The sequence below is a fragment of the Pinus tabuliformis genome, chromosome 7 (genome assembly GCF_031772625.1).
Source record: "Pinus tabuliformis cultivar Carrire ecotype Pingquan chromosome 7, CPIR1, whole genome shotgun sequence".
Lineage (NCBI taxonomy): Eukaryota > Viridiplantae > Streptophyta > Pinopsida > Pinales > Pinaceae > Pinus > Pinus tabuliformis.
The window spans coordinates 1,447,312,784-1,447,331,528 of record NC_142293.1 but is presented as its reverse complement, the minus strand read 5'-3'; the positions used below and the strand labels follow the sequence as shown (position 1 = coordinate 1,447,331,528).

Here is an 18,745-nt window from a genome sequence, read left to right as displayed (position 1 = left end):
CCCTGCACGAGAATAAACCCCAGCGCTAATAGGGAATACGTACCTCTGGAGGAGACCCGGGCGGTCTAGCAAACCCGGTCACGTTAAATGAAAGGAGAATAGAACAACTCTTAACTTTAAAATGACATTAAAGGTTGACGACATTACATAGATCGGAGATAATAACGATCTTGGGCCACGCCACGATAACATAACAATAGAGGATGCAAATAACGACAGAAAATAAAATAATGTCTAGGCGACCCGGTTGGCTGACGACGATAATGAGCCACGCAATGTAGCTTGGAATGGACGACTATGACGAGCCACGCAAAATGATAGCTTGAAACTGAGTACGACGCCACTATGTGGATCCGGGCTGCAAAAAGCAATCCATATTCAGCTATACAGGAAAGAAATGTTGAAAAAGATTAAAGAAAAACAGATGAGATGACGAGAAAGATTCACGAAAGAATAGAAAATAATATTATATTTTGGAGAAATTAATTAGAAATGAGCGGAATACCTTCAAATCTGAGGGTTGTGCCATCCTTCTATTGAAGCGTTTGAGGAGAGATTTCCGTCTTGTCGAGACGTCCCAATCCCAACCATTTGGATAAAATAGATTGCTGTAGTCCAACACCAACTGCTTCAAGGGAATTGGGTCGGTAAGTTGTTGGAAGCGCTCGTCATCATCCGCTATATAATAATAGCAGGTATCATGTGTACACTGGATGGTGCGGGCGCAGTCCACCACCACAGTGCAACGCCGCGGCCAATAAAAAATTAGAAGGCTGAGGTTTTCACAGCCCCAGTCATTCTCCACGAAATCTTGAAAGGAGATAAATACGTGCAGCCTTTCCTCCTGTTGAGAAATGCTCCACCCCATCTCCTTTTTCCACCCGATCTCCAGGGGTATCCGACTTATAAAGTACACCCAGCGGTCCAAGTGAAGCAAAACGAGTTCTTTTACAAGGTTTGGGGCTTTTAAAAAACCGTCAATGTCAGGATCTTCATGACATTGGGACAACCATCTCTTGCGTTTCTGCTCCTCCATTGGCATTGCCATTGACTTTCTGTTCTGTGGATTTCCTCTTTCTCTTCCTTTCCGTTTCTTGGATTTCTCTCCCTTCGTTCTTCGTTTTTGTTCAGTGGATTTCTCTCCGTCTTCGTTTGAGATGTAAATGTATATCACAGAATAGATGTATGCAGAGTTCATGAGTTGGATCACTATGCAATTATGAAATCCCTCCAAATTCCAATGAAAGAAAAAGTCGTCCGTGTTTTTATAAGCTAAAAATAGAAAGGGTATGTACGCAAATTATGATTTGACAACGTAAGTATTGAAAATTATGATTTCCAAGACAAATACAAAAGAGAGTTATAATGAATTAAAATGGGAAATGTTATAACTAAAAAAATATTGATTAATTTTTTATAACAAGACAATGAGACTCAACATTTCTGTAAGCCTCTGAAGCAGCCTATTCCGAGAGGAAACTCCGAAAGCTTCATTTCATGATTGACAAACCAAATTGCAAACGGCACTTGGCATTTAGCTTTTTTTAATGGCAATAGACATCTCAGAACCTCTCAAAGATGCCCCTAAATCCTCTGATGGATTTGGAAATAGTTAGTGACAACAGTGCTTATAGTAAAGCCATTGTAGATGAAATTCTGGATAGATAATACATCTAGTTATGGATACATTTTCCTATCATAAATAGGAGTGTCTGATTTGGACTTTAAAAACAAATGCAATTTGATATGACAAATCCAACACCAGATAACAGATGAAGTTTCTAAGACAGTGAGTTACTGAGATTGTAACTCTGCTCGGGACGTGGCATTCAGAGTAATAGAGAGACCTCGCTATGCAAACGAAGACAGAGCTTTATATGAAATATGCAAAACAACCGCATGGAATTATGGACCACACAGTCTAATAGCAATAATAGTTAGTCATTGAAATGTGCTTGGGACAAATTACAGAAAGAAGATCTTGAGCTGAAAGAGAAAGATCAAAAGGCAATTGAGGTTACCAAGGCCAGGGTAGAATCAGAAAAGCAGCAACTTATGGCTGTAGCAGATCAGGCATTGTCAACTTGTTCAGAAAAGGAACAAGAACTGTATATTGCACAAAAAGAATTAATTCTCAGTATTTTTAAGGGAAAACACTACCTTGTGAAAAATGTGCGCATTCGATTACCCATGCACTAAATTCTTCCTAATTAATAGTAGTAACATTAAATATTTTCTCTTACCAGTTCGATATCAAATTAGAAATTAAGGAAATTTCAAGAGTGTTTGTAAATACCTTAGCTTATATTTGAGGCATTTTTTTCTTTCACTGTGATTTATATCGATTTCAGGCACGTACATTTCTGTAAATTCGTTAAACTTGTATTTGAGGCACTTTAATGCAAGGGGGAAAACACAGTTTCTGTTAACTTTAGCACTTAAAATAACAGAATTGGTTAACATAATCCTATATGACACTAACCATAAGTCCGACAATATAAATTCGGTGAAGTAGGTCATTGGTTTAAGAAAACAAAAAAAGATATGTATTACTTAAATTCTATCTGCTTGGGTTACACAAATTTGTTATCTTACGCAAATTTGTGTATGAATTAGCCATAGCGAACCATATCAGATAATTGTAAGTTCTTATTTCAATTGAGTTGAATTAAATGGTTAGAATTTCCTCTTATCTTAAAATAACTGAATTATTCATTGGTCTAGTTTCTTTTTGTTTTAGTTTGTTTCTGTGTATCTTTGTCTAGCCTATGGAAATTATAGTGACTTTATACAGACTATCTTTTTGTATTGAGAAAATCATTTGATTTAATAAATAAAAGCGGTGCACCGCACAGACATGGAAACATATATCATAGCAACCATACAAGAAAATTCGAGAAAAAAATATCATTTCCGTAGCAAAACATAACAGAATATAAATGAAGGAAAAAAATTAATACAGAATCACTGACATACATGTAGGCAGCGCTTAAAATTACAGAAAATTGTAATGGAGGCACCGCTTAAAATTACCGAAAATGGTAACAGAGCATAAATGTAAGAAAAACAATTAAAATAAAATCACTGTAATACATGGAGGCATCCATAGGATTGACGAAAATTGAAATATCCGAAGAAAAATCAATGGAAGCTTTCTATGAGTAATAAAACCCATCAACTGAAACCCAAGTTTTATATAAAATATGGAACGACCGTTATAAAACATAATCCAGCTTATAAAATCATGTAATAGTACAAAGATAAACTGCTTGCAAGATTAGAAAACATAAAGAGTACCTGGACCCGGCCGCAAAGTAACGAAGTCGAAATAACAAAGCCGCAAAGTAACGACGAAATGATGTATAAGCTTAGTATATAGCAAAAAAATCAGTTACACGTAGCCCCGATGCTACATGCACAATGTCACCTGGAATGAAATGTGAACAGAAGACAGGTAACCCCCATCAAATCAGTCTATGTGAAGGCGCAACAGATGTTAAGAATCACTCTGAATCACCCTAACCCCCGTCAAATCAGCAGTGAGGGCGCAGCTCTTATGTTAATTGTGATCCTGTTCACGCGTTGGCAGCCAAACTAGCTCTCTTTTACATAGAAGGGGTTCTTCAGGGCGTAGTGTTAATAAGTCTGTAGTCAAATTACCCAGGCGAAAATCCCAGGCACTCTTCTGTTGTGCCCAATCCACCAAAGAGAAGACATTTGTTGTAGATCCATCTCGCCGGTAGAGGACAGGGAGAATGTAGTTGTGATTGACTGGATCTAACCAGTACATGGGCTGATCTATCGTCTGGTTGCCTAGTTTAGAGATCCCTCGTTCAGATCTATGAGGAATGCCTTGTTTCAGACAGGGATACGTCCTCCATGTCCCCTGTGGGTATCTTTTCGCCTCTGAGGGTTCATGATCTGGCTGACGGTGCAACCTGCAAATTCCTTGCTTTGTGTAGTCGTCGTGTGCCTTTTCTGCCGTCTCTACTGAGGAAAACCAAACCCTTAAACCCTCGAAATGAAGCCCGTAGGTGACTGGAAGGGTTTTCTCTGATTCAGAGCACGCCCAAAACAATCCATCATTTGCTAATCCATTCCTTCCGCCTTTCCTGAGTTCTTTCGGGAGTTGAATGTGGCCTTTCATGCATTTCCTAGAAGAGGTCCAAATGTATGCTCCTTGCTTTGTGTAGTCGTCGTGTGCCTTTTCTGCCGTCTCTACTGAGGAAAACCAAACCCTTAAACCCTCGAAATGAAGCCCGTAGGTGACTGGAAGGGTTTTCTCTGGTTCAGAGCACGCCCAAAACAATCCATCATTTGCTAATCCATTCCTTCCGCCTTTCCTGAGTTCTTTCGGGAGTTGAATGTGGCCTTTCATGCATTTCCTAGAAGAGGTCCAAATGTATGCTCTTATTCCAGCCACCATAATGTACAAGACCAGGCTCTGGTTACATGCAAGGTTTTCGTGGGTTACTCTATCAAGATCGACTAGTGTGTCGGCGCCCAACTCAGCTTCAAAGCTCTGATGAACCCTAGCTCCACAAGCCATCCTCGTTCCTCCTTCCCGATGTGAGTGAAACTCGAGACCTTTGTGAGCGAAGTCGAGTGGCTGAAAAAGATTTGCAGAAGCATATGGCGAGAACCTCATTACCCACCCGTCAATACCAGCACACCGATGCGATGCAGCACAACACCTGTTAACCCTGCGACCTTAGGATATAGTTTACGAAATCGGGATATAGTTTAGGAAATAACGAAACCTGTAAGGAAGTAATGCTAGCATTAACGCTAACAGTTAACGGTCAGGCACACTGAAATTAGCGATAACTTGCAAATTAACCTAAGTTCGGGCCTCTTCCGCCTCGGGAAGAGGCCAAATAAGATGGCAATCGTTCAAGGGGAATGGAACTTTGGCTTTGTGCGCGCATGACCCCACAGCAGGGACTAAAAACTTTGGACTAACCACGCAATAACGCTCACCAGCGAGTACAAATTAATGCTAGCTCGCACCCTAACGATTACTATAGTCCCTGCCGAATGCCAGATGGCAGGGACTAATAAGAACTACTAAATTTTGATGGTAATCCTATTTCCATTAATCCATCATGTTCTTCAACAAGAACTTTTTAAAATTATTTCCAATAATGAAATATGCTTGTTTAGTTCTACAATATATTTTATATTTTTAATAAGAACTACTAAATTTTGATGGTAAATTCTTTTACCAGTTCATAAGTAGTTTTTATATTTTTAATAAGAACTACTAAATTTTGATGGTAAATTTTTTTAAGAGTTCATAAGTAGCTTTTATATTTTTAATAAGAACTACTAAATTTTGATGGTAAATTTTTTTAAGAGTTCATAAGTAGCTTTATATTTTTAATAAGAACTACTAAATTTTGATGGCAAATTCTTTTACGAGTTCATTAGTTTTTATATTTTTAATAAGAACTACTAAATTTTGATGGTAAATTCTTTTACGAGTTCATAAGTAGTTTTTATATTTTTAATAAGAACTACAAAATTTTGATGGTAAATTCTTTTACCAGCTCATAAGTAGTTTTTATATTTTTAATAAGAACTACTAAATTTGGATGGTAAATTCTTTTACCAGTTCATAAGTAGTTTTTATATTTTTAATAAGAACTACTAAATTTTGATGGCAAATTCTTTTACGAGTTCATAAGTAGTTTTTATATTTTTAATAAGAACTACTAAATTTTGATGGTAAATTCTTTTACCAGTTCATAAGTAGTTTTTATATTTTTAATAAGAATTACTAAATTTGGATGGTAAATTCTTTTACCAGTTCATAAGTAGTTTTTATATTTTTAATAACTACTAAATTTTGATGGTAAATTCTTTTATCAGTTCATGAGTAGTTTTTATATTTTTAATAAGAACTAATAGCTTTTGATGGTAAATTCTTTTACCAGTTCATAAGTAGTTTTTCCTTTGCCTAAATTTTCTTTAGTCAATAGCAAGGAAATTATGTAGTTTTTCCTTGCCTAAATTTTCTTTAGTCAATAGCAAGGAAATTATTTACTATCTACCGCTACTATTTCCATCAATCCATTAATTTCCACAGTCTAATACAATGACCTACACATATATTTATGTAACAAAGCATAGAAGAAATTTCACTTATCCCTTGCCTAAATTTTCCCTAAATTTTCTTCAGTCAATACCACGGAAGCAAGGAAGTTATTTCTACTATGCCCATTAATCCATTAATTTCGGCAGTCTAATACAATGACCTACACATATAATTATGTAACAAAACATAGCAGAATTCTAATTAGTTTAAGGAAATTTCACTTATCCTTCCCTAAATTTTCTTCAGTCAATACCAAGGACGCAAAGAAGTTATTTCTACTATTTCCATTAATCCTTCCATTTCCACAGGCTAATAAAATGACCTACACATATATTTATGTAACAAAGCATAACAGAATTCTAATTACTTTTCCAAATTTGGTCCAAACTTTCCAAACATAGCCTGCAAATAAACCTTGCTCCTCAATATTTTACCTCCCAACTTGAAGACTACTACTTCTTATAGGCTTCCCTTTCTTATTTTTTATACGAGATCTTCCCTTTCTTATTTTTTTAAAATAAGATCTTAATTGTCTCACAACTATCTCGCTGTACACAAACCCTTTCTTCTTTTTCTAATATGTGATCTTAATTGCCTCACAACTATCTAATCCACACCAGACATAGCTATATAAATCTTCCTTATTTTTCTAATATGAGATTCCACACCCTCGATATTTTACCTCCCAACCTTAAGATTACTACTTCCTATAGTCTTCTCCCGAACTGTTACTATACACATGAACCCTTTCTTCTCTATATAAGATCTTCCCTTTGTTCCTTTTTTAAAATGAGATCTTAATTGTCTCACAGCTCGCTCTCTGGTTGTACACGAACCCTTTCTTCTTTTTCTAATATGAGATCTTAATTGTCTCATATCTATCTCCTCCACATATGATGTAGCTATATAAATCTTCCTTCTTTTTCCAATATAAAATTCCACCTCAGAGGTAGCTCTCTGCCTAACACTAAGTGTAGATATAGAACTCTTCCTTCTTTTTCTAATATGAGAAGTAGCTATGTGGTCCATACCAAACCTAGTGCCCACACAAGACGTAGATATAGAACTCTGCCTAACACCAGACGTAGCTATAAAACTCTACCTAACACCAAGCATAGCTATAGAACTCTTCCTTCTTCTTCTAATATGAGACTAGCTATATTGTCCACAGGAGAAGTAGCGTCGACACTAAACTCTGCCTAACACCAGATGTAGCTATAGAACTCTGCCTTCTTTTTCTAATATGAGATGTAGCTATGTGGTCCAAACCAAATGTAGCTATAGAACTCTGCCTAACATCTCACCATAGATTATCCTTTTTCTCCTCTTCTCTTTCTTATTCTCCTTATTCTCATATACCCTATCCTCTTTTCTCTTATTCTCCTTATTCTCATATACCCTATCCTCTTTTCTCTTTCTCAGATACCCCTATCCTCTTTTCTCTTTTTTCTTCGCCAGATACCCTATCCTCTTTATCTTTCTTTTGTTCTCCTTGATCTCAGATATTCCTATCCTCATGATCTTTTTTGGGTATTCTTGAATAAATACCCAAAGAATTAGCTAGGGTACATAATTGTCTCCCTAACTACTTATAAGTAAAAAAAAAAAAAAACAAATCCAAAATGTTTCATAATTAAAAAAATAGCAAATTGTTTGGTTTCTAATAATCCTCTTTATCTTTCTTTTCTTTTACTTGATCTCTTTATCTTACTTTTCTTCTTTTTGATCTGTTTATCCCTATCTTCCAGACCCTTACGTGAGCTTATTATTTTACCTTTGACTGATGACCTTTATATTACCCTCATTACCGTGGCCTTCCCTGCGCTCACCCTTTTCCTTTCAAAATCTCAGGTTTGACCTTTTTGAACCAACCCTTGTCCTTACCATACCATATACTGGCCAGCCAGCAGTATTTATTCAGGAAGTTTCTAAATGAAGTAAAGGGTAATTGAGTCGGTAAAAGGGAAAAAGTACATATTAGTAGCAGTAGGTCGTAAAACAGAAAGTATTGGTGGTGTAGGCCGGTGAATACCAAAGCAGTAAGTGTCAACCCAAGCCAGTCAAATCTCATAAGTAAGACAATATGCATATCTACCTGGTTGTTCATATATGATGTGACATAGAGATGTGGAATCTCTGGATTTCCATGGAGACGTTGCATTAGTTGATCTGGAGATCCCGCGTTGAACGTGGTCTGGTGCCGGTCGATGCCAGAGCTGCTAGGTTCAGCTCCACTTGGACCTACTGGCTGGCGTCTTTGGTGGGTGAGCTACTGGTCAATTCACTAGTGAAAACCAACCAACCATCCCACTTCTCTTCTTCCTCTCCCTCTCCCTCTCCTCTCCTTATCAGTCGAAATTTGAAGGGACGTAGTCGCTTGTCCGCACCGGGCAAGGGGGAGAAAGCTCAGGTTGTATGGCGGCCCAGCATCCCATCCTTTTTCTTATCAGTAAGGCCTGCGGTCTTGCGGCATCAGCAGCTGCTATCTATGGCCCAAAGTGACTTATTTCTTGTTAGGAGGGCGGCGGGATAGACAAATCGGTAATGCGGAATCTTTTTTTGGGGTGGGGTATAAGGGGAAGGTAAAAAGAAAAGGTAGCCCCGGTAAACGGCGGCAGTTCCTAAGGTAGCGAAATTCCTTGTCGCATAAGTAGCGACCTGCACGAATGGTGTAACGAGATTAGTGCTTGCCCTACTTGGAAGGGTCTAGTTAATTCCTTACCTCACAGATGAAGGAAGGGGATGGAGTTCTAAAAAGAGTATATAAGCCCCCGACCTCTAATCGAAGGAGAGGAAAGAGTAGCCTGTTGGTTACTGGGTTGTTCCCTCGATAGCTGCTCTATGACTGTCCCTCCTAATCTTAGATTGACCTCCTAAACCTTTTCACCTCACAAAACAGACCACCCATTGCACTCATCGTGAAGCATAGAAACCGTACCACAGTGAACCACAGTTCTTCTTGATCTTTCTTGAGTAAATACCCAAAAATTAATTTAATTTAGGGATACCACATTTGGTTAAGTTAAAATTTATATATATATATATATATATATAATGACTACTTTATCTTTTTTTCTTTTACTTGATCTCTTTATCTTACTTTTCTTCTTTTTGATCTGTTTATCCCTATCTTCTTGATCTTACTTTTCTTCTTTTTGATCTGTTTATCCCTATCTTCTTGATCTTTCTTGAGTAAATACCAAGAAAATTAATTTAATTTAGGGATACCACATTTGGTTAAGTTAAATTATATATATATATATATATATATATATATATATATTTAGTCATTAATTAAAATCCACATTTTAAAAAAAATACCGATATTTTAAAATAATAACTATTATGTAACCATTATTGAGGTGAAAATTAGTTTTACATAAATGATATATAAATCAAATGACATAACTAAGACTTAGTAAATGAAATAAATATGGAACTTTCATATAATCATTTCGTAATTTTAATTAATTATTATACATATAATTTTATAAAAATTCTAAAAGCCTCATTATCACACCTATAATGACATATAAGGTAACTAGCATAACGGCACTTTTTTTTCCTCGTGGTTTTGGTTTTCAGTAGGCTGAATTTTCTAACATTGTATGCAGTGTATTCAGTATTTGCTTTCTTTTCCCTTAGTATTTTCCTTCTTTTCAATATGAAGAAGCTATATATATTTTTTCCCTGTTGACCGAAAAAAAAAAAAATATGAAGAAGCTATATATATTTTTTCCCTGTTGACCGAAAAAAAAAAAACTAGCATAGCCACACGTAGAAAAAAATAAATAAAAAAACAAGAAAAACCTAGCATGAGCCGGTTAAAATTCTGGTAGTCTGATTTCAGGGTTGTGGGCAATCTTGATTTGAATTATAATTCTCCGTCTTAAGTCGTGGTTAAGCTTCTAGGGCAAAGGCCATAGAAATAGAGCGATTGAATGTGTGATGATTTTATGGATCAAATGGACTGAATATTATGTGATGATTTTATGGTCAATTCCCTGTTGTGGGAACTTTTCAGCTTTTCTGGCTTGGCTAGGCTTTCTGCGCATTTCACATATATGTATGCTGAGTAAGTGACGGCAACTTTGGGGTTGAACATTTGGATAACCCACTCTTGACAAATTACAAATTACTCAAAGAAGCAACCAAGATCAACAAAATGCCTTAAACGCCTAGATTATGTCAACAGACAGGACAAGGGTTTCTAGACATGGCGAACTTACAAAGCCGTGCGGGACTTTAATGAAATCATTAATCCAATACATGCAATGGGAGTATATGACCACATGCCTGGTATATGACACTCAAGTTTTGAAATGACAATTACATTACTTTTTTCTTTTCGATAATACAATTTCAGAAGTGTGAAGATGTTGATGTACGACTTTTTTTTTGTCTGAAGAGCATAACACAGCATAGCTATTCACAGAATGGTTGATAGCTATTCACAGAATGGTTGATTTATATTACTATTACATGGCTTGCAAAATTAATCCTAATCCTAATCTAAAAACGTGTTATTTTGAAAAACGGGTTGGCATAGCTTGACTGCAAACTTTAAAATTATGACGATAGTTCATTGCCTTAATTTCTTTAACTACTTGTACTAAACCTTGAATATTTAACATGTAAATTTAAAAAACAATTAAACATTATTTAACATATAAATGTAAAAACAATTAAACATCTAATTAACCTTGAATATTAAACATTATTTAATATATAAATGTAAAAACAATTAAACATTATTTAACATATAAATGTAAAAAAAAATATGAACAAATTATGACGATAGTGCATTGGCTTCATTTCTTTAACTACTTGAACTGAACATTAAATATTTAACACATAAATGTAAAAACAATTAAACATTATTTAACAAATACCATATCTTTTTTTCCAATTTCTTTCCAAGTTTACCCTTTTCATGTATTTTTTCCAATTCTACTTATTTTATATAAAAAACATTTCATATAAAAATAAAAAATACATGTACACTTACCATATCTTTCTTTCCAGTTCTACCCATTCCATACAGAAGACGTTGACCTGCATCAATATCCACAGCTTTGCCTCCACCATCCATATAGAAAAACTGAAATAATTTTGTGAAAAAATCCATTCTCCAACACCTTTCCCTTTACCCTCTGTACAAAGAAACTAGAATGATTCTGAGCATGGAGAAATCCTATTCCCTGGTTCAAACCGCCATGGAGTTCAGAAAAAGGAATGCAAACAGTCATAGCATTCACAAATTCAAATTCCAAAACGCACCGCAAATTCAAATTCCCAAACGCACCAGATAATGAGGTGTGGAGTACTGGGATTTTGCGGCGGGGTTTGAATGGAGGGTTAAATTGAAACCCCAGGAGCCCCTCTGCATGTTTTCGCAGCTAGCACGCTGAACAGTTTGACACATTGCTTGCATGCGAATTTACATCTCTACAGTAATGACACGTATGTTTTTTTTTGGGATGAAAGCATATACACGTGTCGCATGATTCGACACGTCTATTAACTTGGATAACAAGAAGATCCTCTGTTACAATATTTGGCTACAAGCGAACCCTTTACAAAAGGATTTGGGCTGAATAAGTTCGTCATAAACTTAATAATGATAGTGTACTCACTGCTAGGAACTTGCAAAATTCAGATTGGACTATACGAATTGCATGGAGCAGCTGAGTTGTGAGTTGGTGGAACCATGATATATAAAATTTTGTATATAATTTTTTTTGGGTTTTATTTCTATGTTTATAAACTTATAAGTGCAATTTATTTATTTTAATTTTTGTTCTTTTAAATATGGAGATATATGAGATATAAACTTTTGTATCTAATTAATTTTTGATGTTATTTCTACTTTTATAAGATTTAATTATTTTAATTTTTGTTTTTTTAAATAGGGAGATATTTTTTTAGAGATTATAATTTTTATCTAGATATGACTATACAATTGCTCCATTTGTTAATTGCTTATTATTAGTTTAACCTTAGAAGCAATATTTTTTAATTTAAAAAAATAAATAATATTTATTTCTCTAAAAAAAATATTTTTGTCAGGCTAGGGTAACTCCAAAATGGGCAGAAGAAAACTGACCGATTATTTCATTAGATAACTATTGTTTATATACATAAAATGGGACAGATCAGTTCATCTTCTAGATGATTGTTCACGTTCCAGTTTACCCAATCGTTGAAGATTAAGTGTGAACATTCCCCCCCTTAATCTGAAGGGATGTTGGTGAGTCCAAGCATCGTTCTGAATCTTTCAAGCTTTTCTCTTCCAAGCGCTTTGGTGAAGATGTCTGCAATTTGCTCATTTGTGGAACAATGACGGAGATGGATTGTTTTGGCCTCAACATGATGTCGGATCAGATGATATTTAGTATTGATGTGCTTAGTAAAATCATGGAACTTTGGGTTCTTGGCCAACCTTTATTGCAGAGGTGTTATCAATCATGAGTGGAGTTGATTGTACTTGTTTTACCTGCAAATCTTCAAGAATTTTCCTGAGCCACACAAATTACTTTTGTTGCTTCAGCTGCTGCCACGTATTCTGCTTCTGTTGTGGAATCTGCTGGAACTGATTGTTTGCATGATCTCCAGGAGACAGCTCCCGATCCAAGACTCATATCATATCGTGAAGTAGATACCCCAGTTTCTTTGTCTCCATCGAACTCTGAATCAGAGTATCTAATCAAGTTGAAGTCGTCCACCTATGTATACTTGATTCCAAGGTCTTGGGTTCCCTTCAAGTACCTTAGAACTCTTTTTGCAGCAGACCAATGTCCCTCACAAGGCTTTTGCATAAACCTGGAGAGGATTCCAACAACAAATGAAATGTCTGGTCTGGTAGTAGTGAAGTAGATGAGACTTCCTACAAGGTGTCTATACTTTGTTGCATCCTCAAATTCCTTTCCTTCAATAGATGTGAGCTTCAAGTTTTGTTCCATTGGAGTAGAAAGAGGATTGCACTCTGTCATGCGAAATCTGTTTAACAAATCTCCAATGTATTTCTTTTGAGAAAGAAATATGGATTTTGGATGTTGGGTTACTTCAATGCCAAGATAGTAATGAACATAGCCCAAATCAGCCATTTCAAAACTTTTTCCTAATTCTTTCTTTATGGATGCAATATAGCTTTCATTATTCCCTGTCATTAAAATATCATCTAAATATACCACAAGATATACAACTGTTTTGCCAACTTTCTTGACAAATAAAGTTGCATCATCAAGATCAAAATGTTTGAAGTTGAGTTTCAGAAGATGCTTAGTTAGTTTTTCATACCAGGCTCGTGGTGCTTGTTTGAGGCCATACAAGAACTTCACAAGTTTGCATACTTTGTGTTCATGTCCTTTCACAGCAAATCCTTCAGGCTGGGACATAAAAACATTCTCTTTTAGATCTCCATTCAAGAATGCAGTTCTTACATCCATTTGATGGACTTTCCAACCGTTCTGAGCAGGTAGTGCAAAGAGTGTCCGGATGGTGGCCCATTTTGTTGTGGGGGCAAAAGTTTCCTCATAATCGACCCCTTCCTTCTGTGCAAAACCTTTTGCCACAAGCCTAGCTTTGTGCTTTTCAAGTGAGCCATCAGCTTTGTACTTGTTCTTGTAGACCCACTTGCAGCCAATTGGTTTGGTTCCAAATGGAGGATCAACCATCTTCCAAGTGCCATTCTTTAGGAGGGCATCATACTCCTTCTGCATCGCTTCTTTCCATTCATCATGAGAAGCAGCTTCTTTGAAGGAAGTTGGTTCAAAATATGTAGACAAGTTCAATTCACAATCATAAGTAACATCCATATCAACAGGTGAATTAGAGTTATCTACATCACCTCCATCTTCTCGGTTTGTATTTCTGGTTCTTGTTTTTCCAATTTCATCAGGATGAGCACTTTCAAGTGTCTTTGTCAGCCACTTTGGGGGACCTTTCTGAGATGGTCCGGGCTGCTCTGTTGATTGAGTTGGGACTGAATCAAGATTAAGTCTCCCAATTCTATCAATTACATCACTTAAAGGATCATCCGGTGTTGGAGTTTCATGCAAGGGAGATTGTTCATCAGAAGAAGATTCCACATGTTGATCTAGTATAGGGATCCCCCCTTCAAGATGTGGAATCTGATTATCAAACTCTTGAAATGATTTCGTTTTTGTGAATCTATCCAAGCGATCAAGTTGCCGCTCAACAACATTGTAAGATTTGGATGATTCAAGAAAAATGACATCTCTAGATACAACAAACTTTTTATTTACTTCATCATAGAGACGGTATGCTTTAGAGGTGTTTGAATACCCCAGGAAGATACACTTACGACTTCTAGCACCAAGTTTGTTTCTATGTACCTTTGGTATTAAAGCATAACAGGTGGAACCAAAAATCCTGAGATGTTTTACCGAAGGAACATGTCCATACCACAATTCATAAGGAGTCTTGTTTCTTATAGCACTAGATGGACATCTATTCTTTATATATGCAGCACATAGAACAACATCAGCCCAAAACATTATCTTTACATTTTTGAAGAAAAGCATGGATCGTACCATATTCAAAATTGTTCTATTCATTCTTTCTGCTACACCATTCTGTTGGGGATTATAAGGTACAGTTGTTTGATGTTTGATCCCATGTTGGCGAAGATAGTTTTCAAATTCATTTGATGTATATTCTTTTCCATTATCAGTGCGAATAGACCCAATATGAGATTGTGCATCATTTTCAATCCACTTATGAAAATTCTTAAATGTTTGAAAAGCATCAGATTTGTTCTTCAATAAATAAACCCAGCACATTCTGGTGTAATCATCAATAAATGTCATGATATATTTATTTCCATTTGCAGAAGGAACAGGCATTGAACCACATAAATCTGAATGAATGAGTTCAAGCTTCCTATGTGCTCTTGAATGTGAATCATGAAAAGACTGTTTGCTATGCTTTCTTAGAATGCAAGCATCACATTGCTTATGTTTTCTAGGAATTGTAGGCAAACCAGCAACACCATTTTTCTTTAATAAGCGGAGACTGTCATAGTTTAAATGTCCAAATCTAGCATGCCATAATAAACTTGATGGAAGTGTACCTTCTTCATGATGAGAAATATATGAGAAATGTTGTGCATGAGTAGAGGTTCCTTGCAGTTTAAGAAGTCTTTCTTCTTCTATTCCCCTCATGACAAGTAAGTGGTCAGATGCCTTTCTTACCTCAAGTTTTCCATCAAACATATGAATGGAGTGACCTTGCTGGCGGATGTGGACCAAGGACAACAAGTTTCTCTTGAGCTGTGGGAGATATAGAACATGATCCAGAAGAAAATCTGGAAGACCAAGCAGTTCAAGCCTGATTGTGCCAAGCCCTGATGGCTTGATTTTTGATTGATCTGCAAAGTATACTGCTCCATCAACATTGTCAGTGAAATCTTCAAAAAGATCTTTCCTATGAGTCATATGACAGGTTGCTCATGAAGCAGGCAACCAATCATTTTTCGAAGAAGCAAGTGAAGCGTTAAACAAATCTTCATTTACTCCAATGTTACATTGTGCCTCAATATAGTGAGCAGATTCAGGTGCTTTGCCTTTGTCTGTGTCATCAGTTTTACCTTTCTGCTGATTTCTTCTCTGCTCAATTTTGTCCCATGGTAGCTTGCATGTCGAAGCATCATGTGATCCATTTTGTTTGCAGCGAATGCAATGCAGATCTGCTTTTTCTGCTTGAGAATGTATGCCCCCCTGCCTCCGAAGTATCTTCCTCTTCCTCTTCGTCCACCTCTTCCTCTTGTAGAATCTTGAGCAGGATGCTTTTCTTTATGAGCAAGGCAAATAGTCTCTTCAGAAGATTCATGGACTGTCTTCTTTCCAAAGGCTTTCTCTCTTTCAGCAAACTTTTTCACAAGAGAGTCAAAGATTATATCTTTAAGATTTCGATTTGCTTGTAATGACTCAAGATAATTGGAGTAGGTAGGATAGAGTGCTTTGAGAAAGGCAATAAGAGGGATATCCAGCTCAACCTTAGTGGATTTAATATCATGCATTATAGACTTTACTTCAGATGCAAGAGCAAGAGGATCATTATTTTTTAGTTCAAGAGTGAAGAGTTTAATCATGAGCTGAACAACTTCAAGTGCAGAATGTGAATCATAGAGTTCTTTCAGCTTTTGTAAAGCTTCAAAGGCAGTGGAATAAGATGAAATATGACGACTTACTTCTTCATTTACAGATGCTGCGATCAATGCATAGGCTTTGCTATTCTTGTTTTCCCAAATGACAAGTTCTTTATCTGATGTGGGCTGCACAGGGTCTTTGTCTTCTTCTCCGACACACACTCCTTTCCACAACTCATTGTAGATGAGGGTGTGTTTTACCATCCGAGACCATTCAGAATAGTTCTCCTTGCCAGTGAGAACTATTCCGACCATAGAGATGATTGAATGCATTCTGTAAAAAAATTACTTCTGCTAAAAAAATCCTTACGTTACAGCCTTCAAATCCCTCTAATATTTGCTAAAAGCATCAGCATTTCATTGTACATATCACTGCAATACTACTATGTTTTGAAAAATGCGCAATGGATCACTTCAATATATCACTTCATTCTATTAATATATCACTTCAATATATCAATACTACAAATGCTTTGGTATATAAGACATTCTGGAAACACCGCAATATTTTCAATGATATACAAACACTTTGAATTATTTAAACTGTGTAATATCATGAAGTCAACAAACTGCTCAACGCTATACCAAAACCGCCATCATAAATATATATTGAAGTTAAAATCAACAGCACAACATTATACCAGAACTGCCATACTGAAGTTAAAATCATCTCTCTTGTCATATATCGGCATTCTCAAACTTAAGGGACACGTTATACCTCCTCGCAGAAGACAAATGCAAAGCCTTTTCATGCGGAGTCTCTGCCTTGTCGAGTGCTAAAGTCCAGGCGAAATTGGTATGGCATCGGTCTCACATCTCAGTCTTGGGATACCACAGTTCAGCAGCCCACATGCTTTAGCTTAGATTGAGCCTCGCTTAAACAAGGCCTGTTCCGCCAGCTTCGACATGTACACGCTCTCGCTCTCCATATCCTCCTACTGTGATCCACTGAGATTTCCAACCGGAATGTGCGCCAGAACCACTATTGAAAGAAGCAAATCCTCTGGATCCTCGACCTCCGGAGGTTTCGTACCCAGAACGTTCACTTCCAGATTTCTCTTCATATGCCCCGCACTTGAAACAACTAGAGCGAGAGTGTATCAAAGACAATGTACGAAGATGCTGCGTTCGACTGGGATAGGCTTTCTTCAGATGTAGATATGATGGATGCCAACGCCGAGGGCGAGGCAGATGATTTTGAGGATATGCCGCTAAATAATCAATGCGCCACTTCTGGAGTGGAAATCTGGTGATTGGATTTGTGGTAGGTCAGGATGTAATGAGCATAACTTCGCCCAGTAGAATGGAATGGTTTAGGTGCAGTGCTCCAAGGGAGTCGAGAATTGAAAGGTAATCGAGAGGCGGTTGCAGAGATTGAAGCTGTTCAGGAAGCTTTCAAAAGAAGCTCTGAGTCGGGCAATTTGTGGAGCAAGGAAGTATTAACCAGAGAGGCAGTGGGATTCAACATAATGGTAGCAACGTATATGGTGTGGAGAGGCAGCGAAAATGATAAAAAATTGTGTGGAGAGGCAACGAAAAAGGGGTATAACTGATGCAACCAGTCAAGGTATAACCGACACATTCATGCGTAGAGAATCAACATCATTGAGACGCATGACAGAGGCGCTCAGGACAGAGGAGCGCTCAGGATAGAGCAGCGCTCAGGACAGAGCAGCGCTCAGGACATAGGAGCGCTCAGGACAGAGATAAGGGATTTACAAGGAATCTGGGACCTGTGCTCTGATACCATGTCAGGCCAGGGTAACTCCAAAATGGGCAGAGGAAAACTGACTAATTATTTCATTAGATAACTATTGTTTATATACATAAAATGGGACGGATCAGTTCATCTTCTGGATGACTGTTCACGTTCCAGTTTACCCAACCGTTGAAGATTAGGTGTGAACAATTTTCAAATATTAATTTGACGATAACTTAAAAATCTTGAAATATTCTTGTCATGATTTTAAGATATACTAAGATTCTTGAAAGTATTTTATATTTAGATAAATAAAATATTTATCATCAATATTTACTTATCATAAGTCTTTACACAACAAATAGATAAGAATAAAATGTAAATAATATACTTAGTGGGAATTGTTACCTATTAGATATGTATTCCCTAACCTTTTAATAAGTAATAGTAAAATGTAAAAAATTCATAGTTACTAATGATAACTATTCACCTAAATTTATGCAACTCTTTACATATGTGACTAATAAATTATTAATTTCTCCACTCTATATATTAATTTATTTCTCTGTGCCATAACACGATTATATGTTTCTATTAACCCTAAACAGGTCCTAACTCCGGGAAAAAATCCCCTCCCATGACACTGTGTACCTTGGTGAGCCGTTGCTTGGTGAGCTGTTGATATTGTGTTAGACGATTATAACATTTTCAGGAGTTGGATGAAGTGGTAGGTGGAGAATGTTAAGCTAAAGGGTCGTTAAAGTAGTTTTGCATGCAC

The 18,745-nt window shown here is 36.6% G+C and overlaps 1 protein-coding gene across 3 annotated transcripts; it reads right to left on the bottom strand.

Moving 5' to 3' along the window:
• Positions 1-226: 226 nt before the first annotated feature.
• Positions 227-11,512, bottom strand: LOC149253142 (uncharacterized). Of its 3 annotated transcripts, XM_089459879.1 has the most exons (3): positions 11,106-11,512; positions 506-1,146; positions 227-358 (listed from the first exon to the last, which is right to left on the bottom strand). In XM_089459879.1, the coding sequence occupies exons 2-3, from the start codon at positions 1,046-1,048 to the stop codon at positions 344-346; spliced, it is 558 nt and encodes a 185-aa protein (XP_089316005.1). In that variant the 5' UTR covers positions 1,049-1,146; positions 11,106-11,512; the 3' UTR covers positions 227-343. The 3 variants fall into 3 exon arrangements, with proteins under 3 accessions (XP_089316005.1, XP_089316004.1, XP_089316003.1); XM_089459878.1 differs by lacking the exon at positions 11,106-11,512 and having other exon boundaries at positions 506-1,386; XM_089459877.1 differs by lacking the exons at positions 227-358; positions 506-1,146 and adding an exon at positions 3,316-4,694 and having other exon boundaries at positions 11,106-11,440.
• Positions 11,513-18,745: the final 7,233 nt, after the last annotated feature.

What these genes read in the sequence shown, in the direction of transcription:
- LOC149253142 (XM_089459877.1), bottom strand. Translation starts at nt 11,185, where the DNA reads ATGGTGGAGGCAAAGCTGTGGATATTGATGCAGGTCAACGTCTTCTGT. An exon ending in GAACTGGAAAGAAAGATATG is followed by an intron (nt 4,695 to 11,105) that starts GTAAGTGTACAT and finishes CAGGGTTAACAG; the next exon opens with GTGTTGTGCTGCATCGCATC.